Source organism: Amphiura filiformis, chromosome 17 (assembly GCF_039555335.1).
Source record: "Amphiura filiformis chromosome 17, Afil_fr2py, whole genome shotgun sequence".
NCBI lineage: Eukaryota > Metazoa > Echinodermata > Ophiuroidea > Amphilepidida > Amphiuridae > Amphiura > Amphiura filiformis.
The window spans coordinates 26,850,808-26,873,546 of record NC_092644.1 but is presented as its reverse complement, the minus strand read 5'-3'; the positions used below and the strand labels follow the sequence as shown (position 1 = coordinate 26,873,546).

The 22,739-nt window shown below is 37.3% G+C and overlaps 2 protein-coding genes across 2 annotated transcripts in view; one reads left to right on the top strand and one right to left on the bottom strand.

Annotated features, from left to right (window-relative positions):
* The window catches only part of LOC140137547 (centrosome-associated protein 350-like), a 44,151-nt gene extending 40,597 nt beyond the window's left edge, over window positions 1–3,554 (bottom strand). The window contains 1 exon segment of the mRNA XM_072159258.1: window positions 3,421–3,554. The gene's annotated coding sequence lies outside the window, so the exon portion shown is untranslated.
* A 2,321-nt stretch (window positions 3,555–5,875) lies between these two features.
* Window positions 5,876–19,165, top strand: LOC140137546 (torsin-1A-like). The gene is made up of 6 exons (XM_072159257.1): window positions 5,876–5,965; window positions 10,366–10,826; window positions 11,841–12,106; window positions 15,387–15,562; window positions 16,509–16,633; window positions 18,185–19,165. Exons 2-6 carry the CDS (start codon window positions 10,592–10,594, stop codon window positions 18,490–18,492), a joined length of 1,110 nt encoding a protein of 369 aa, XP_072015358.1. The 5' UTR covers window positions 5,876–5,965; window positions 10,366–10,591; the 3' UTR covers window positions 18,493–19,165.
* Window positions 19,166–22,739: the final 3,574 nt, after the last annotated feature.

Below are 22,739 nucleotides of genomic sequence, written 5' to 3'. Positions count from 1 at the left end.
GCATGGTTAAGAGCTCTTTTGAAAGATTATTTATTCTGCTAATTGTTTTTAATCATTTTGAACTCTTTATGATTGGTTTAGTCTATGAAATGCAAACTTTTATGTGCAAAACTACCTGTTTTCATATTAAACACTGTAGTAAGCAATGCGGATGTCTTCAAAATCTAAAAGTTGCCCTAAATTTTTAATTACTTATCCTATCATAGTCAAAGTTTACATTTTCTGAGAGGAAATTTGATGAGGAATCTAAATATGGACTTACTTTTTTTGTATGGGCTAGGGGTAAAATGTTTCAGTTCAAAATATGTTGAATTGTAAAAAATTTGAACATATTTTGGGACACCCTGTATTCGAGATTACCAAACAGCTGTGATTTTTTTTTTTTCTTCCAAAATCAGTGGGCTCCCCTAACCTCTAACCAAATCAATGTTGTTTACTTTCAGTTTATAACTGCAAGTTAGTAATAAGCAATGCATTAAGTGACCCATTTTTTATTTGGATTTTTTTATTCCACCCTGTATAACTTCAAGGTCACCCTGTACAATGAGTTGAAATGTGTATATTTAAATTGCTTATGCCTTCAGCTTTCCAAAAATGTATACTTTTGCTAGTTTAGGGTTGATAGTTGTGGAGATATTCTAATTTGAAACTTGATTGGTGTAAAAATTCATAATATTTGTGATGTAACGCTAAGGGTGGCGAGTTCAAAACACGTGGCCATGTAAGTTACATGTAACACAGTATTATTAAGCCCCAATCTTGGTTTTCTCGCCGCAATTCTCGCTATTGAGTAATTATCTCGCTTTAAAAAAAGTTAACAAGCAATAAAACAAGGCGTTTAATGCCCTACAAAGCTCCGAAAATTGTTCCTTGCCCTGTTGACAACTCATGCCGTCAAGTAAGCTTAAAATGCACTCACCATTGTGTCCTTTCAGTGCTTAATTAATTGGTCTCTGAATGTCATTTCAAGGTAATTGAATACTAAATTGTAGTAGTTCATTGTCAAATTTATTTAACTGAGGATTTATTATGTAAACAACACCTTGAGATGGAAATAATTGAATTCCTGTTTACATTTTGCCGTCCTTTCGATAGTCGATCGGCGGCCATATTTGTGTACATAAAAAAAATGCTGCCCTCTATGTCCAAATTTTTTTTTGAGGGGGACGGCGATTTTCAGGGAAAATCTCACTTTTTAAAGCAAATTTGTGGAAAATTTCGTTTTTTATTGTTATTTGTATGCAAAAATCCCATAAATAATTCCTGTTAATTTGGTTAATGATACTGGCCAGAAAAAATGGAAAATTGGCTGAAAAATCCGGCTCAACCGATATGGCAGTTTCATTTGTCTATAAGGGTGTGAGTGAGTCCCGGGAATTCGAGTCCCGCCCGATAATCCTATTACCCGGGCAGGAAATTCCCTGCCCGGGTACCCGGAATTTTTAGAATTTTTTTTTATGTCGACACACTGTCGACGTCGGTATACACGAATTATATCGACATGTCGACAATAAAAAACGGTGCCGACCACAGCCCTAACTTCGAGGACTATTATATATATAAAAAATGTGAAAAATATCAAATTTTAATAATTTGTCATAAAATTTGTATTATATCGTGAATTTCAAAAAATGAAAATTATTTGATATCAGAAAGACATTCTTCGTTAGAACTGGCTCAGTTCCTCGGACTTTGAGGCCGCGAGGCCGCGCGGCCGAGAGGGCGCGCAAAGCGTCACAGCACTGGGTCCAGGACTAATTCTTCGTATTCAGAATGCAATTCGATATGTCTAATGTGCTCTCATGTCCCACAAAAAATACTGTCGAAACGCTCATTCCAGATCCCTTAAACATAAAAAGGCCTTCAAGCAATGCCTAAAATAATCACAGAACCTTAGACACCTACATGTATTAGGCCTTCAATCGACCCGACTGTGCAGTTTTTTAGGCATGGCCCTACTCAATTACACGCAATTTAACCTTTCTCTTCCCCTTTTCTCTTCTCTTTTTCTCTTTCTCTCCTTTCCCCTTTTCACGGGCGCACGCCCACTTTTTCCTACTTTTGCTATTTTTATGGGGGGCGCGCGCCCCTCCACCCCCCCTCTGGATCCGCACCTGTGTGGGGACGCACAAGTGACATGTAGGCATTTTGTTTGTTTTGCTTGGTGCAAGACTCCAGAGTATTAAATCCTAATTGTCTGGTTGTTGATTGTGTGCATTTTATTAACAAATAAATAACATCATCAGTTACAAAACTCACACTCAGCCTGAGACGAATATACTATAGGCCTACGTCTCAGCACTGTCATGCAAGATTCACATGATTTTTTTTATTTTGGTGTGATACTGATAAATAGGCGATCTTTTCCTTTAGACCACCCTCGCTATATAGGGACTAAATTATTACTTTTACATCAAGGTTTACTTTTGCATCAAGCTTAAACAGTTGCCAAACACTTTGAAGTCAAGGTTTAATGTATTGGAAGGAGGGCAAGGCTTCGATTAATGAGGGAAATTATGGGGTAAAAAACAAGGTTAAAACAGCTTTTTGAAAACAAGTGAAAACGGCTATTTTGCTAGGAAGGTTTTGTCTCAAAAAACAAATTAAAAATTATCGGAAAAGTATGAAACATACAGAAAATCAGCATCACTTCCGTCACATAAAAAGATGATCAGATCAGTGGAAAGTGGCAAAGAATTTGTGAAATGAAGTAAATTTGTATATAAAAAAATACATTGCGTTTTTCGATAAATTCGATAAAATCTTGAATAAATGCAGAATTGCGTCACACAGTAAAAAACTGTCAAACGCGCTTGGAAATGCTTGATACACGAGTGTAAATCGCCGTCAAAACGAGCGTACATCAAGCGTCTGTGCTACGCGAAAGTTTTCGAGTTTGCATCACCGATTTTGGATACAGCTCTTTTAGTTTTACGTCAAAAATTGTGATAAAAACATGGATTTTGGAACAAAATAAAGCTTGTTCGACGAAATAAAAGGTATGTTTGTTCAGCTAAAAACATGTTTAACCTTGATGCAAAAGTTTCATTTGATAAATTCGTAATTTTAACCTAATATAGCTCGGCTCGGGTGGTCTAAAAGAAAAGTCAAGATCGCCGATAAATAAAATATTCGGAAATGATATTCCTGCACCTGCAACTGCAAGAAAATGTTTTATCTGAGCAATGAAAAACTTAATTTGATACATTAGCAGTAAATTCTAACCTTATATAACGCGGGCGGTCTAATAGAAGCGAATATTAGGCCAACACCTCCGGGGTACCGAGGTGTCACGGCACAGCTGCGTCCAACGCATTCTACGTTGTGCCTAAAATGGGGAGGAGACCGCTCCCCACACGGTACCAAATTCAAACCTCATTTTACACCAAATAAATAACGGATCAAATTTTGAACACTTACCTCCTAATTCTTTAGACTCCTCGTTTTCTCAGGATAGTGATGACGAAATTGTATATTTTATATTTAAGCTTCCTTAGTGGTATTAAAATTCGAAAAAAACGGAAAATAACAAGTGGTACGCCATCTTTATTTCCGCTTGGAATCATGGGATATGTTTTCACTCTTTCCTCCAGTAATTACAAGGTCATTGACCTGCTACTCTCAACGCCGCAAACAAGTTCAGTAAAAGTAAACACAATCAACGGGAAAAATTGCTTTTGAATTTAAGATGAGGTTGTTGACCGATTTTCTTTTGAAAGCACTTTTCAATTCATAATTGACTAAGGGAATGGTCATTTTTATTACTGATTGTTCAGTGGCGTACCGTGACCGCCCCAACCCCGGGGGGCTGAAGTAAATTCAATTTTGCCGCCCCTTCCTCAACAGCCCGAAAAGGTCGTTTGAAAAAGTGTTGCCGCCCCTGTTTTTGCCGCCCCTTCTCCTTCCACCGCCCCTTCATTTTGGCCGCCCCTGCTTTTACTCGGGGGCTGCGCCCCTAAAAAGCCCCCCAAAATACTGGCGCATGTTGTTGTACTTTTTTAATAGCTCCTGATTCGAATAAAAACGGGATAAAAAAGCACTAATTTTGAAAGAGAATTAAAAACCCAATCCTGACAACCCCCAAGGTTTAGGTTCTTTTATTTCAGAGTGACGGATACCGGGGACAGACAGGGGTACCGTGGAAGGTCGTAATGCTCCTTCGCCTCCGAAGGAGTTTGGGGAAGGGTGACAGTTTTCTTAAGGGGCTATGCAATAATTATAATTATTAAATTTTCAAACGGCTCACCAAAATTGCTTGCCCCCCGCCACTCGGCCCGCCAAAAATTGCCCCCCCCCCTCTCGGCCCAAAAAATCTTTGCCCACCTCCTTAACATGCCAAATTTTTGGGATCCCAATTTGCAAACCTTAAAATGGTCTAGATATATGTTGCGTGCGCAGCGTTGCATATTTAGGCCTAAGCGTTTCCGTAGGCTTGACTGTTTTCCTTAAAGCATTTTTAGAGCGGTTTATTAAAAAGGCACCCCATAAATGTGTGCCAAAAATTGCCCCCCCCCTCTTGACATGCCAAAAATTTCTTCCCCCCAATTTTACCCTACAGCAGGACTCATAATTATGGACTGTGCAATAATTATGAGCCCCGCCGGCCGGGGGTCAAATTTCCAAACGGCTAAAAAACCGCTTGCCCCCCTCTTATTTTCTTGGTTGGGCCAACTATCGAGTGCACCAAGTAGTGCACCCGTAGGCCTGCTCAGTGCATTCGCAATATTATATCTACCATTTTAAGGGGCGAAGATATTTAAGCCACCGGCCCGGGCCACAATTTGAAAACTTATATAGGACTGGTGTGTTGGTCCTCACTGATTGTCCCCCAGTAAGACGGTTAGGAATTCAGGGGGCTTTGGGGGCAAAGTGAATTTCAGGGAAGGTGGCAACCCCCTGTCATCATGGCCCCAGTAAGATGATGATTCATCACTACAGTTAGGGCCCTTGATGTTAGTCTTTTGTGAAATTCCGATTGTGTGTCATTGTCCGCTTCGGAGCAACAGAAGTTGGAGGATGAGGCCCATGCATTTGATGCAGGCCCCTGCTGGGCTCAAAAATCGTTTTGAACAAATGAGCTTGTAGTCCATCAAAACAAACAAAAAAAAAGAAGAAAAAAAAAAAAAAAAAAAGAAGGACATTCCCCCTTCCCCGACTCATGATAACCTACATTTGACTTCCGTCACTAATTCATTTCCAGCCAAAAAAGTGACAAGTTCAGTAAACTTTTTTGCCTCTGAGCTTTCGAAGCACGCTACAATTTTTTTTTATCGAGCCTGGTCCCATCAGGACCCAAAACAAACAAACAAACAAACAAACAAAGTTCATCGATTAGGGGGCCCGGTACCGGGGATAGGCAACAACGGAGGAGCTATAAGCCTAGGCCCCCGGCCTAGGCCTACTGAAGGGATCTATTAGGCCCCCTAATTGTTCATTGTGGCCTAAAACAGGCCAAAGGGATGAAGAATGGATAAAAAAAAACAGTATTCTCTCTGTGTCATGTGTGCTTCCCCCATCGTGCGTGCCCCCCCCTCATGGTGTGGGAAGGGGAGAGGGAGTGGGGTTTTCGTTGACTGGTCCCTTATTATATTACGCTATGCGTGTGTGACAGTCTGTGCTTTTTTTTGAAAATAGTACAGGTTGAAAACAATATTGATAATATTTATACGGTCCGTTTTTAAAGAGTCATATATATAAAAATGACATTTAAATACAATTTAAATGATTTACTTATAAATAATAAAGTTTCACTGATTCATCTTAATAAATTAAAAATATTTGAACTGTTTTTTATATTCATAAAGTATACGGTAAAAATCATGACTGTGACGGTATTAAAAATCAAAACAACAACACAGAGCAGTCCTGTCACCTGTGATCAGTTTTGGAGTTGAGCAGCGCAGAGTTCGTGCCCGAATACTGAAGAAAATCAATATTTTTATGTTTTATCTGAACTATTTTCATGGTAAGTCTATAACTTCAAGGTAACGCCAAAAGAATCTTAATTCTGTAAATATATATATATGCCACGTATGTGTGCAAAATTGGAGAGCTGCTGAGCGAGTGTTCCACTGTTTTCCAGAGCTCGAGCAGTCACACTAAATAATTTTATAGCCTAAAAATATAGGGATGATGTCATGATGATCATCAAATTTTCAAGTAGGATATTTCACATGGAAATTGTTTAGAAATTAACTTAGAAAATGAGGGGTCAACCATGTCTTGTGCAGTGTAGGACAAAAATTAGCAAAGTTTAATGGGCAAATTATGTCTTTTTCCAAATTCTGTCTGTGAGCAGTTCCAATAATAATTGAAACTCCTGGCTCGTGTTTAATGTGCATTCACAACATATACACACTTCATGTAGCCGTCGGTACGAAGAAATCGTTGCTCCAAAAATGTTTGCAAATTACACATTTGTAATCATTTTTCACCACAAAATATGTGACTGGACACGACGAATCAGCCGTAAACTCGGCCCCGGTCAATTTTGTTTTACATGTATTTCGTGTTTAGAATATATATACAACATAAGCTTTAGGATAGTATATCATTTGACTTCAAACGATATCCAGAAGCGGAGTTATGGTTTGTTCAACAAAATGGTACCCTTATTTCGGTTTTACATGTCTCTTTTCCACATTGCTGGTAATAAAGTCATAATTGGCGGTCATTTCAAATCATCCCCAAGTCAACGAGGTTCAGGAATGTCCTCTCATTGTTTATTGTTTATACATTGTACATACCTTGACAAAATACAATGCAATTGTAACCCACCACTTGAACAGGATTTAGCCAAAGCATACAAAGACTAGAGCTATTTAATGATTCTATATGTAGAAGATTATTATCCTCTTCAGCAATAGGATTATTGATTGGTTTAAACGCTATCAAATGAGAAACATGTCGCGCCTAATTGAGACACCTAGTATGAATACGACTCTCACGCATATTTTGCACTGTCTCATAATACAATTTGCCGAGTTTACGGCTCATTCGTAGTGTCCACTCACATATGATATGAAAACAGGTGAGCAATGTATAAATATATATGGAGAGGTCCAACAGGTTGCTAATTATTGTCAAATTTAATATTTTGCGACATTTATAATGAGAACAATTAACACTGAAGAACTTGAGAACAAGTCCTCAAACGTTCGAAATTTGTAGTTACTACAACTGGTCTGTGAGTGACCAATCATGCAATATGTACATTCATAACCCCATTACCGGTAATAATCGCGATGTGCCAGGAAATGCACCGATCTGGAGCTCCTAATTTCAGTATGTTTTTTTAAATGAGAAAAATAGGATCTTTCATAATTCATTTGATATCTTGTTCATGGCGTGATGTTTTATTTCCCTGCTGACTCAACCATAGAGATATATTTATTACATGATCATGGTGATTATCATTAATAAAAACAATGTAGACTACCAGTTTTACGCTGTATAAAATGTCAGTAATTCCATAAAGAATTAGTCACATCAGCAGGGTCAGAATCCGAGAATCCATTCTTGCAAAGATTCTGGTCAACAAAATTGCAAGAATCTAAATGGATTCTCGTAAATATTTTAGTTTATCATTCAAAGTTATATGGCAAGAATTAAGCCATTGATTCTTGTAAAATTCCACTGGGAGAATCCAAAAGGATTCTCACACTTGATTGCGAATTTCTGACCCTGCATCAGGAAAGTTGGAAAGAACATAAACATGATCTTTTTGCATGAATGCTTGAAAGGGACAACATTTTATGTTATAGATAAGTTTTAAAGAATTTGATTTTCCAACTATATCAGGTCACCTTCCTTTAAGCCATTTCTGTGGACACAAGTTGAGAGTTGAAGGAGCCCTCTATGATAAGCAATAAATAAAAGGAGTATTTCATGATCCTAGCATCTTCTTCTTTTTATGACATTTTCCAGTAGGTACTAGTAGTAGGGATCTACACTGCGCAAAAAAAGTTTCTTTATGGTTAGGAAATTTACCCACTATTAAAATCTAGCGAATAATTTTGTACGTGTGCTAAATAATTGCATGCGGGTGAGTGTCCTGCGCATTTTGACACCTCAATCACTACTCTACGACACTCCTGAGAAATGATATGAATGTAAAAGTAACACGAGGTCGAAAAATGAAAATTGCAAAAAGGCCTATTCAAGTTTTCAGCATAAAAGAACACAAAAAACAACAAACATGCAGTTAACATTTTTTGTTTAATTGCTGAGCACATTTCAGGCATCATACTGCCGCTTCCAACTTCACTTGAGATTAATCTCTTTCTTTACCAGTCTTTCAATACTTTGTGTGTCCACCGTTGGCTTCCCTTACAGCAGCCACGCGGCGCCTCATGCTCCTAATGAGGCTTGAATGTTACCTTGCTCAACCCTGTTCCACTTGTTGATAACAATGCGACGCAATCCCACCAGAATTGTATCTGCCTTTATCTTCGTGTTGACTCGTCTCTTGTGCTGATCCCAAAGGTTCTCCAAGGGGTTAAGATCGGGCTTCTGGAGGGCCACTCAAGTGTCTCAATTCCTTCTGCTTCCAGGAATGCAGCTGTAATCATGACCTGTTTTGAATCCCTTTTCCAAATCCATCTCTGAAAAGGTAAATGTCTTAGTACCCACTCACCTTTGTCTTTGATCATTCATCTGCACAATAAGCAAAGGATGATCCAACATGCATCAATTAAAATGCTTTAAATTAAAATTGATAAGGCGGGAATAATGAAACCGTCTTGGATCAGTGAATCAGCTCTAAAACCATTGAATAGGCTTCTTTGTAATTTTCATTTTGCGACCTCGTGTTACTTAAACATTCATATCTTTTCTCAGGAGTGTCGTAGGGTAGTGATTGAGGTGTCAAAATGCGCAGGACAATCTCCCGCATGCGATTATTTAGCAAACGTACACAATTGGTCGCTAGATTTTAATAGTGGGTAAATTTCCTAACCATAAAGAAACTTTTTTTGCGTAGTTTATATTCACACAAAAAAGCTTATTCCCATATAACTGTACGGTAGTCCAAATAATCAGATTCATAATCAGTCCCAGAACAGTGAGTTGACAACCTGTTGTTTGACCCCCGGGTTTGACCTATCATATTAATTTTGTGGTGAAAAATGATTACAAATGTGTAATTTGCTATCATTTTTTGAGCAAAGATTTCTCTGTTCTGACGGCTAGTAAGTAGGTCTACAGTGTATGTACACTAAACCGTGAGTTTCAATTATTGAACCAGCCAAAATATTAATTTACTGACATAATCGTGTTTTGGGCCTGAACTGTTTCCCTTTGATATAGTTCCATATTAGGCCAAGTAAAAAAAATAACATGTATATCGTCCGGACTTTTTAAAAAATTGGTGAGGGAGGTCCTTATTATTTGTTATTGTGTTATTTTTTTACCATTCATTTCTGTGTAAAATTGCAATTGCAAATGTTTGTCAACACATCATAAAATCGGGGAGGCCCCTAATATTTTTGTTATTTCCCCAAAGCCCTACCCCTAGCTTGAAGAAAGTGTTTGCAATGTGTTTATAAATGATAACCAAGAACTTCTAAACATGTCATTTCATCACAACCATTTTCGAAACAAAGTAAGGAAGCAAATAGGAAAAATAACAAAAATATTTGAAAATCTCCAAAAATCGGTGAGGGCGGGGACGATATATACATTATTTATTACTTGGCCTTAGTAACTCAGTATCTTCATTTATCATTATGATGTTTATGGATGTATGTGCGATGTCATTATGCTTATGATAACTGTTGAACTGTACTATCCAGATGCACTGAGATCCAGATCCAGCCCAAGTTGTGGGTAATAGCCACAAAATGTCGCCCAAATAGCTAATCTATCACCCCAAAGGTTTAAAAGTTGATTTTTGAGAAATGCTGTTAATAAAATTCTGAGGGCTTAAGCCAGAACTGTCTACCTGCATGTCCTTTTTTGACCAAAATGAGTTTTAAGTTCACTATACTATTACTATTAGGTATGTTTATGGATATTCTTTCTTTGGTATGAGTGACTAAGTCCAACCGTGAAGAAAAGAGGGCACCATGTGTGTCATAACAATGTCAATATAGTGTTTAATAATAATAAATAATAATAATATTTATTTCTTATATAACACAATTACATCAAAAGAACTCAAGGCGCTTTACAGAACAGGGTATTAAAAGCACATACATTTGTAAAATATGAGAACAATATTTGAATTTACAATTTTAAAACATAAAAAAAGTTCGAGGTTTATGTCCATAAGTGGTTTTTGCTATGTCCAGATCAAAGTAACCCAAATGTCTTGAAATCCAAATGTCTTTGTTCACAACAAATAAAGTTATTTTTTTTTTGTTGCAGGATGCATGAGCCATCAAGAACAGGAACGCTAAAAGACTGGCAATCAGATCAATACAGACCAACCAATGGATTTCCAACAATATCTTATTTATCAAGACGTCCCAGGGACAGACTAAATACTCTATTCTCTTCTCACTTTGAGTGCCTATGAAAAGAACTGAAAAGATAGTATACAAGCAGATTAACTTTGAACAAAAAGCAAGAGACTTTGGAAGACGGAAGAAATATGGCCATCACCCGTAGAACTTCTATTCGCTACCTGTTAGCATGTGCTTTAATCCTTTATATCCTTCTAGTTATGTTACCTGTGCTTGTACAACCTAAGTTATCCACACTAGGAACTGCTGTGCTATTTACATTGAGTATAGTAGGAGGCGAATCATGGACTTCGTATGTGTATAGACCTTGGTGTTACAAATATGAGTGCTGTATGGATGATTGGATCCCTGGAAATACTACAGGTATGAAGGCACACTAAAACATTTAGTGTAAATTAAGACTATAAAAAAGTGTAAGAAATTGTATTTTTGAAAATTCATTTATAATCTGATAAAAGAAAATTTGAGGTTAATGGGATCGGATTGTAACATTTGCACCATATTTTTTGTGGGAGCTGAGAGCACATCAGACATATGGAATTGCATTCTGAATATGATGAATGTCCTTCTGATGTCAACTAATTTCAAACTATTTGACATCAGAAGGACATTCTTTGTATTCAGAATGCAATTTGATATGTCTGATGTGCTCTTATGGTGCTCTCATGTCCCACAAAAAATATGGTTGCTATCCGATCCCTTAAGGTATGTTTCATTGGTTTATATGAGGACTTGGAAGTCATCCGACTCAATAAACCCCATGCTCCATACTCAGACCTGTTGCCAAGGGAGGGGTGAAGGGTGGATTCCCCCAATCCACTAAGGTCCAGCAATCCCCCTAAAATCTAATAATATACCCATCCCTAAAATTCTGCCCCAAATCAGCAAAATTAGCCCAAGATCTAATATTTTTGGAATTTTTAAACATATTCACACTAGGCAATCTAAAAACTTACTCAGAAAGTCCTCCCGCAGAATCCACTTCAGCTGAATTTATACTCATTTGCTTAGCGACGAGCGATTGGTATTTGACCAATGAGGTAGCGTGCTTTTCCCAACGCAACAAAACAAGTGTGCTACCTCATTTAACCTCAATGGCTACAAACTAATTGCTCATCGCTCAGCAATAGAGTATAAGGGTCAGAAATTGGCGAGAATCCAAGAATCCATTCTCGCAAAGATTCTTGTGAACAAAATTGCAAGAATCTAAATGGATTCTCATAATTTTAGTTTATCATGCAAAGTTATATGGTGAGAATCCATGGATTCTTGCAAAATTCTACTGGGTGAATCTAAAAATATTCTCACACTTGGTTGATAATTTCTAACCCTGGAATAACCCCTGCAATTACATGTACAACGTATGATTACTTGCAGCTCTAGCTTTGTCTCTAAAGGAACAGCTATACGGCCAACACTTGGTACACAAAACAATAATCGCAGCCATCAGAGGTCATCTAGACAACCCAGAGCCACCTCACCCATTGGTTATATCATTTCATGGTCCAACGGGTACAGGCAAGAACTATGTGAGCAAGATCATTGCAGAGAGTATGTTCAGAGAGGGATTAAAAAGCAAATATGTGCATCTAAGGATATCTACCAAGCATTATCCACATAGGAGTGATATCAAACAGTATAGGGTAAGGAATTGAATTGTTTGTTGTTAATCAGAGATAGAAAGGTTAAACTTTGCAAATTTTTCACCATGATGTGGCAGTGACATCAACGCGTTGAGGCAACTGTTTCGCAAATGTATGCCGCGTCTTTAAGCTTTTATGTGTGTATGCCAGCGCTTTGAGCGAACACGAGCCATTTGTAGCTGCGCCCAGTGAAATGCGCACTGCCATTACTGCCACATTAAGGTGGAAAATGGTATAGTGCGTAATATTACAATCTGCCATATTGGATTGTTACATAGGGGCTTAAATAGTGTGCCTTGGGCTAAAGCCCCAAATCAAACAATAATTGCTGCCTTAGTTAGAGCTAGTGGCTTACAAAGGTTTTTGCATGTACCGGGTGTCCCAAAAAAAGGTTACATGTAGGTTTTGGAAAATAATCTGAGTTAACGTCAACCAATTTAAATGTCCTTTTCATGACATAATCTATATACCCTTTACTAGTACTCCTGTGAATGTCAAGTTCACAACATGCATATTTATCCCGCATTCCACACATTCCTGAGCACGCTGTTTACCATGTGTGACGTGACATAAAGCAACACGAGGTTCGCAATTCATTTGGCGGGTCATTTGAATAGGGCCAGCAGTAACATGGAAGAAGATGCAGTATTTTATTCTGTTGAACAGAGAATTAAACTTGTTCAATTTTATTTCGAGAGTATATGCTAAGATCGTTATTATCGTTATTTTATCATGATGATGACGGGAAATACAGCGTGCAGAATTTGCCTTCACAAAAAATGTGCCCCTCTTTAACATGTTTAATGACCATTTTCCTTTGTTGTTCAGTTATTTGTTACCACTAAAAGTCAAGAAGCTCTTGAACTGATTTAATTTCAGATGTGCAATATTTAATTTGTCAATGTGTTTCTTTAGTGCAATAAGTTTATCAGCCATTAAGAAAACAAGAGAAAAATTAAATGTAATAAAGAAAACATGTGAAAACAAAAGTATGCTTCTGTTCAACTTTCGTTTGATCATGTTGATGGTTAGCCACTCTTGACACCCCTGTCATCTTGCGCTCATAAGTTAAGTTTCTTTTAAGATACGGTGTTGAAACTTTGCAAACACTTACAAGAAGGATCAATTAATAATACCTGAGAAAATAACATCTTTTCGTTGTACCATCGCAAAATACGGTCCATTTTCTACATGTAACCTTTTTATGGGACACCTTGTACAAGCACGTGTTTAAGTGACAGGTCATTGCTATTTGCTGCATTTCATAACACTTTTCATGGTGTAACAGTTTTCTTTAATGGTAATCACCTACATTGAGCTCATGGTTGAAAGCTGAATTTGACTAAAATTTGCAAAGTGACAACTTTAATTTGTCCCACTCTAAAAAATAAAGAAAAGAGCAGTGAATTATATTAGTGCGCAACACACAGGCCTCAGCACACTTTACAAGAGTTCGCTGACAATTGAGGCCCAAAACATGCCATATAAACCATTAGCAACAATTAGGGATTTGCAGCTACATTGTAAGATACCCACACCATGTACACACCATTAAAACCATCACAGCCAGGATCAGCTCCCTGAGTTCTTGTACAGGTAACCAAGACAAATAAGTAGTTAGAGCCTTGCCCAGGGGAATTTTAAGCTGGCTTAATTATTCATGAGAATAAAGAGACTGTGCCGGTGCCAGGACTTGAAGTTGCATCGTCAAACACCAACGCACCAGAGTCAAGTGTTAGCCTTACCGATTTAACTTGACTCCTAATACTGACATTACTGCAATGAAAAATTATATTGGAACTTCCACTTGATATGTGACCTGCTACCACTAAATCAGCCATAAGACTTTATACTCATTTCGTTGAGTTGGTAGAATGTCCTATGTGAATGGGGGCACAAAGGGCCATTCATTCAGGATAATACTACTGGCTTGTACAGGTGTGCAGAAAACAAAGAACATCAACTTAGTCAGACCAAATATCTTGAAACTACCAACTCAACGAAATGAGTATAAAGTTGCAGCGACTTATGCCCGATTTCATGGTAGCAGGTCACATATTAATTATCGTACGCTATGAAATAGAGTAAAGATTATAAGAACGCTTCCGTCTGAAGATCCGTCCGTCAGTCCGTCCTTCCTTCATTGTAAAAAATTATTTCTCAATAATTGTGTTTGTACATGTAGTCGCTATTATTTATAAACAGGAATAAATGTAATAGAGTTCGTATCATTGTGTGACGTTTTTGTTAAAGTTTGTTCAACAGAAAAATTATATCGGATTATGTTTTACTTTTGACGTTATGTTTGTTAATTGGTTTTCTACACTCATAAAACTAATATCATTAGATTAAATGGCCATTAAAATTGATAAAAATCTAGATATTTGGGTTGCCTTCAATGAGAAATTGTCACAGTTGATGAACATAGAATGTTATACATGCAATGTCAAATTGGGGGGGGGGGCAAGGGGTATAATTTGTTCAATCAATTTAGTATCCTTTGTGTCGTTATCATTATACAATAAAAATTCCTTTAAAAAGGAATGGGGCTCCCAATGGGAGCTTTGATGTGAGATGCTGAAATCCGAGGGGGGGAGGGCACTCCCACTGTGAAGGTGACACGTATGTGTAGGGCTGTTAAGACCCCCTTTTTCACCATCGCTGTCACCAAAAGACCCCATTACCAGTACATGCTGTGTAAACCAAAGACCCCATATATTTCCTTTAGATCTATCACCCAAAGACTTTGAAACTTGACAAAGCCATTTGAAGTCATTTAGAACTAGAAATTCAATTTTCGAGGCTTCTTTAGGCTCTCACACAAAGACCCCATTAAAAAGTCATTCTCACCCAATGCCCCCCCCCCCCTTATAATTTAGATCCAAATGAATCTACTCTCTCAACCAATGACCCCATATTCTGTACATTTTGGTCTCCCTGAATGCCAAAAACCATGCTCTCACACAACGTTATAGGCCATACATTGGGGGGGGGGCAAGGGGGTATCATTTTTGCAATCAATTTAGTATCCTTTATATTATGGCATTGTGTCGTTATCATTATAGAATAAAAATTCCTTTAAAAAAACAACAACAAAATTATAAACGACTGCAAATTAGTCTATGAGTAAATTGTAGGTCAATGAATTATGCAAACCACACAAAATAACGTTGCACAATCCAGTGATCTCCTTGCAATACAAACCGCACAAAATAGCGTACGATACGTTAGGCAGTCTACTTGTTATGTAGTTACCTTTTGGCTTTCTTTCATTTTTCAGAAACAAATTGAGCATTTAATATCTTCCAAAGTAGCTGATTGCCAACGGCAACTATTTATATTTGATGAGGTAGAGAATATGCCACCCGGTCTTCTAGATTCCTTCAGACCATTCTTGGATTACCAAGAAAGTATTGATGGAGTAGATTACAGGAAATCTATGTTTGTCTTTCTAAGGTAAGTTATTGGGTAGAAATGGAGTGTGGTCACACCATACATAATATGCATGACCTAAATACAAGTAAAATGAAAATGGGTGTTTTTTAAGATGCTGGACACGTAACACATGTGATGTTTTTAGTGTTGCAAATACCAATTGTGAAGAAAAAGGGTAGTTTTTGTGATTGTCCACACAAAATAAATCAACAACAGGCAATGCCAAATCATCAGAATTGAGTCTGTCTTGATGACTAGGACCAGTAACAAAAATTTCAAGGGTGCAAAAATCACACCAACTGATGGAATTGATTCATATATAGAGTGCAGAGTAGCGCATCCTTCAGTAAAATTGTGCATTAACGAGAAAGCTGGTCAGATTATAGGTGTAGACATTTTTGCGAGAATCTTTGCGAGAATCAGTTTGCGGATTATCACCGAAATTGTAGCCCTGGATTGTGACAGATCTTGCATTTACATGTTGGTTTTTTCAGTAGGATCAACAAACAATACTCAATCTGCTTGGTACACCTGATATTTTCATTTCCCACTCCTATCCCGACTACATATACAATTATTCTTGTACACTATACACCCCTTTTCGTTGGCTCACTCTCTGTCAGAAAAGCTTGTTTACCCATGGTCCCAAATTGTTGAATGAGCTGCCTGAGGAAGTTGTCAACTGCAATACCCTCCTCTCCTTCAAAACTGCTTTGTCTCGACTCATTCTTGGATTTATAGGTAGTCCACCTTTCTGTATCTTCTGTCAGTTTTGTTTGTTGTTTTTTTTTGTTTTGTTATGCCTTTTGTCTTTTGCATTGTTTTATATTTCCTTTTTGATGTAAGACTTACCCTTCAATTTAGTGTTTGCTCACTATTGGGTCTCACTTGGCTGTTACCAAACATTATAAATAAATAAATAAAAGATTAAAGATTGATTCATTTGTCTCTTCTTTTTCCCCAACAGTAATATAGCAGCATATGCAATAAGTAACTACACCATGAATCATTACTTAGATGGCAATAAAAGGGAAGACATCAAGCTACGAGATGTAGAAGCACTCATAATGAAGCAAGCATTCAATGATAAAGGTAAGACAATTGTGATGCGATCAAGCAAAATGAGTCTGATGTCGATCAAAATCAAAATTTTATTACACGAGCCATTCTCAGAGCTTTATTTTGCTGAAAACCCCATCATAATTAGACTTGTGGTTCCAGAGATATGGTCATTTTAGTGTTGCTCAGAACAATAAAATACAAAGGATGTTGAATACTATTATTGGATATATCTCAAAATAAATATTCCCGACATCCGACTCATTTTGCTTGATCACATCACAATTAGGGATGCAAATTCAGAGAATTCCTTATGGGTGGTCTGATTTCATCTTATATTTGTTAAACCATAAGTAGAAGCCCATCACTCAAACACTCTTATTCTAAGTTTGGGTTTTACTATTCACTGCCGTAGTGTGACGTCAAAATCAATCATTGCCAGGTCAACTGGTTCTCACTGTCTGTTCAGAACCATGATCAAATTGATCACAACACAAAGTTAATGGGTTGCAAACAGGCATGCAAACCAAGCATGAATCAACAAGGCAAGGTGAGTATTGAAGTGTCACTTCCAACAGTATTTACTCTGGGGGAGGGGGGATCACACCCTGTTGCCATTTCTTGCTCTACCATCTAATTTTTAATATATATATGTTAGACTGAATCTTTTACTGGGGTAATGAGAGATATGTAAGCTTGCTTCTGATGTCAAAATCTTTTGCCCATCAAAAAGAATTCCCATCAGAGAATTCCTTATGGGTGGTCCAATTTCATCATGATTATAAGTAGAAGCCCATCACTCAAACACTCAACTGTTGATTCATTCCTCAGTTTTTGATACATGCTTGGTTTGCAATGCCTGGTGCAACCCAAATCAAACAAGTTTTGATGGGCAAAAGAGGGGGGAGGGGAGATATGGCTGTCAATCACATCAACCACCTGTAATGAACATCTTTTACATCGACTGCTCAGTACCAGAAGTAGGTAAGTGCAATAGCTGCCCTGTGAACATATGTACACACCTACACATAGCAGATATTGCACTTACCCACTTCTGGCTCTGAGCAGTCAACACATATTCTGTTAAATGAATGGCTGTGTGTTTACCCCGGGGGGTCACTCCCATTGTGGCCTGTACACCATCCGCGATAATCAACTTTTGAAAAGCACCCTAAACAAGGATTTAACCCTTGGCTAAAACGACACCCTAAACAGGGATTTCATTCCTAACATCAAATTTCATATCCTAAATTTCATTTCCGTGTATTTAGAAATTGCAATTTTGCTACCCTTTTTTCCAATTTTTCATGTTTTTGACACCCTAAACGCGATACGTGCGTATCATGCCTACCCACGAAAAACGACCCTTTTTACGTGTTTTCATTATCGCGGATGGTGTACAGGCCACAATGGGAGTGACCCCCCCCCCCGGGTGTTTACATGGTAATAAGTATGGTTTGATCTGTCTCACTAAATAAGATTTACAATCATTTACAGTAGGGCTAGTTCAAGTTTAGATCCCAAATTTTGTGTGTCATCAAAATTTACGAATAATGTGTATATTTATTTCTATCCATCCTTCAGATACTGGCATGCAGCATAGTCGTCTCCTAGACTCATACCTCGTCAGCCATTTTATACCATTTCTGCCTCTTGAAATCAGGCATGTAAGACAATGTGTCAACACAGAACTCAAAGCTAGGGGCTTTAGTCAAGATGAGAGTATAACAGAAGCTGTCATAGAGGAACTCCAGTTTTATGGACCAAGTAGGGATGCGGAAATCTTTGCCTTGAAAGGTTGCAAAAATGTTGTTGAGAAATTAAACTTGGTAACTTATGAAAAGTTCGGTTATACAGAGAATATGTATCGTAAGAAGAATGATGAGTTATGAGTGTGTAAAATGAAGATCATTTCTTGCCTTCTGAATCAAGAGGGCAACGTGCTGTATAGCGGGATATTTGTGCCCATCCACCACAAACTGGTCGTAAAGTCGGCATTTTCCATTTTGAGATACAATCAAAAGCAGTATATGGATTTCTATGTAAAGTATATTAGGAATTTGACCTTTGATGAACCATAACTTTACTTCCAGATGTCCGATGAAGCTGGTTGAGGTGTCATTATAAAGCTGAAAGTGCATTCTTTCAAGATCTGCAATAAACAGAAAATGATCTAGGGCCGACTTCACTACCACTTCGTGGTGGATGGTCACATTTATGCAAGGTGTTCTTGATTTTCGCTCTGTGGCTATTAAAATTTAGAACCATGAATGTCTGTGAAAATACTTTTTGACCCATTGGGTTTAAACTTTAAAGTAAAGGTCTTTGAAACCACAAATAAACCAAACACCTGCAAAATGTGCAGATAATTACTGCTTGTTAAAACATCGCGCTATACAGTGTCATCAGACCTTCAACAGTAAAATCCAACAGCTAGCCATGGACTCCAATATGAACGCATGGCCGTCAACTCTCATTGAGCATGACAGTCACACATTTGGGCACTTTCTCACGCCAAAGTAGTAAATCTTGTGCTAAGGTAGTAAATGTTGTGCCAAGGTTGTAAAATTGATCTCACGCATTGTCAAAATAAATAGTTGTCCCTCCCCAACACCCCGGCCAAATGAAAAATTGTAGTTGGTAAATAATAATTCCATCCTTACGCCAGTGTCTCATGCCAAGCAATTCCAAAAATTTGACAGCCCTGATGAAGGTTTGGACTTGTACAATGTAATTCCAAGGTCATGTGTTCAAATTGTTGCAATGTTTTTACTTCTGTAGACATGGCAAGCAACTTAAGCAAAGACTGCTCCATTTGCTCTCTGCACTGTGAAGTAGTAGGCTTACAAGTTGTGTGAAAGTTCTATGAGTGAAGCACCAAATAATGAATATTATTGTTGACCTTTAGATGACAAGAGCCATATTGTTCCACTTTTAACTACAGTGTACTTCTTGATATTAATACACAGATCTGTTATGGGAAATGAGTCAAGGAAGTCATTGCATTTATATTTCCACAGGTGCGGTTCTTAAGTTATGGCCAATATTTTATCAAACCTTTTTTGGCATTTCCTCCTCCTGCAAAAATGCCAATGTCAAACCTTGAGATCTCCTTTATAGAGCCCATACCATTCCTCCTTTCTGTCAGCTTTATTTGTCTCAATACTTACTATCTTGGTTGCTCCTGGTAAAGTGACATGCATGTGCGTCTGCAACTTTCCAACATTGGGGTCTTTCAGGGAAAATTGTATGAGAAATAGGGTCTTGCGGGGTAAAATGCTAAAAAATGAGGGTCTTTCGCAGGCAGATAATAAAAAAAATAGCTTCATAGAGGTAAGGTCCTAAAAATGGGGTCTTTCAGGAGCAGATGCTAAACAGTTACGGCCTTTCGAGGAAGATTCTAAAATGGGTTCTTTCAGAAGCAGATTCTAAAAATTGAGTGTTTGGGGGCAGATGTTACAAAAAATCTTTAAAAAAAGAAAACTATGGTGTCATTGGAGAAAAAGGGGGTTCTTTTTAAGAGGGAAGAATGGCAAAAAGACAGGGGGTCTGTGAGAGTGCACATAATACACATCTTATGAGTGCACTAGCCTAAACTAACACAGCCTCTGGATTAGCAGGGAAATTAATGGGGAAAATATTTAGTTGTTTTAAAACTTATTTTGATGATAAATAAGAACTAAGAAATAAAATGATGGTGTATAGAATCCATCAAAAGTTGTTTAGAAATGGTCTAAGAACAATGCTGAAATGTTCAAGAAGTGAAATAACTGGTGGAGGTAACATTTTTGTGATAGTTTTCCGTTTTATAGCTCTAAGTGTAGAAAAGCCATTGTAGTGGATAAATAGTTGTGGTTGGGTCCATTACACATTGGACTTCCTTATCCTTATTGACCTATTTTATAGCAAAACCCCAAAATCATTTCTTTATTTTCCAATTGAAGTATGCAAAAGTCTTTGACATGTTCTCAAGACTTTTTTGTATGATTATTAACTTGTAAATAAAATTGTGCAATTTGTTAATTTTATTCTGATATTATTTATGTTATTTTTCATTCTATTGCATCTCCCATTTTGTTCAGTTTTCTTTTTGACACTTAATACAGGCTGTATCAAAATGATTGGTACCCATCCGTTTTATTGATAATGGAGGAGTCTGACACATCAAAATTCAACATGTCATACAGTCATAGATCCCAACAATATTTAGGGTAATTGTTTAAAAATTCATAAAGAGTATCCAATGTAGATTTGGATGAGGCAGGCTTTTCAATATACATCAAAATTGATGGGTACCAATCATTTTGATACAGCCTGTATGAATTATTGTATATCATAGTTAAAATGTGTATATAATTTATTGCTCTAATGGTTAATAACTGTATTAATCATGCATCAAAGGGTTAATTGTATGTTTTTAAATACTGACTCCAATTAATAAATCGGCGAAGATTAATAACTAAGGGGTGTATGAACTTTCCCAACTTTAATCTGAAAATGATTCCTCTATAATTGCACATGCATTGTAGCTACTGAAGTAGATTCCCGAATGGAATCGAGGTAAAGTAATGTCGGATTTGAGTTTGTTTTACTGAATTTCTTTTGCTGATGTAGCCTTCATTGAGAAATTTCTTTAATCCTTTCATCACACGATTTCCCCATATTGGGACTTACTTAAAGAACTTGAACACTTCTTTCAACTGTATCCTACTAATATTGATTTTAGTAACACAACCCTTCTATAATTTGATTTACTTGAAGTTAAGTAGTGACATCAATGCTTTTTCATGGTGCTGCAAGTGTGCTGAAGACCACCTTTACTTGTACATGATTAACTTACATGCACGATTTGATACCGCCACCAGCGAACGTCACTATCAAACTTGAGGTGAACCAAATTATAGCTTGTTTTGCATCAGGTGTACAAATTTGAATTATATTGAACAAATTGATAAGAATTGTACAGTTTGTTAGGTATCTTTGTAAACAGAAGTGATTTATTAAAAAAATATAATTGATTTGGTAAATTAGCGATTCTTTTGTTTGTGTTGTATTGCTTTCATGAATTGTCCGCAACTTGGGTGTTTAATAAGGAATTCTAAAGGATAATATACCACTCCCGGGACCATGCCATGTTATTTTGGTCATTGTACGTCAAAGAAAAAACAGAATAATTCTGTTCCTTAGTATAAATATTGTTATTTCCCATCCTAGTGCAGAGTTGCTGTGCAATTTTTGCGCCAAAGTGCCGAGCAATTTTTGCAAGTGTCTGCATTAGCCAACAATGTTCTCATACTTGGATGAAGAAATAGGCTATTTCATTTAGAATCCACACTACCACTGTGGACGATTTTGGAAATATCTTCCACAGGGGAGTATGAATTTCAAATGGAATTAGCACATTAACAATATCTATTTGAAACTCACCCTCCCTCTGTGTAAGATTCAGGTTGAATCTTTCTCGAGGGTCTAAGAAGTTCAAATGGAGCTGCCTAATGTATTCATTCTATTTGAAATTCACACTCCCCCTGTGGAAGATATTCGAAAATCTAGTAATTGAGTGTTTTGGAACTCCCATAGCTTGGGCAGAATGAGCCTACAATCCTGGCGGAAATTTGTTGCCACACCAGCACGTGCTGGTGTTAATATCAAGTAATCGCCAGAGCTAAATATGTGACAGTACCGCATTATCTTTGTATAATAGTTGCACATGCATGCACATTCAATTTACACTCTCCTCACCCCCACCCCCATTTTGCAATGTTGGGAGACTGAAATGTAGAAATGATGTTGTCCAAATCAACATTGCAATAGGGGAGCGGGGAAGGATGTTGGCCAATTAATGCTTTGGTGTGGCAACATGATTGTAGGTACCTATAGTCATTCCATAATCATGGTGGACAGGACAAACCTATTCAATTGACCATAAAAAGCCTAACCTTGGTAAAATTGGGCCCTGTTTCAATCCTATGTGAAATTTATGGTCCAACAACAAACGCCCTATATATTTTGCACATACATGTAGTCGGTTTGAAGGTGGGCCTAATTTTCACATGATTTTAAAGGTAAAAAACATCCATTTGTCTTACTCAATGATAAAAAAAAATTATATTACATTATTTGCAAAATTACAATTCAA

What these genes read in the sequence shown, in the direction of transcription:
- LOC140137546 (XM_072159257.1), top strand. Translation starts at nt 10,592, where the DNA reads ATGGCCATCACCCGTAGAACTTCTATTCGCTACCTGTTAGCATGTGCT. An exon ending in GATCCCTGGAAATACTACAG is followed by an intron (nt 10,827 to 11,840) that starts GTATGAAGGCAC and finishes GATTACTTGCAG; the next exon opens with CTCTAGCTTTGTCTCTAAAG. An exon ending in GTGATATCAAACAGTATAGG is followed by an intron (nt 12,107 to 15,386) that starts GTAAGGAATTGA and finishes TTCATTTTTCAG; the next exon opens with AAACAAATTGAGCATTTAAT.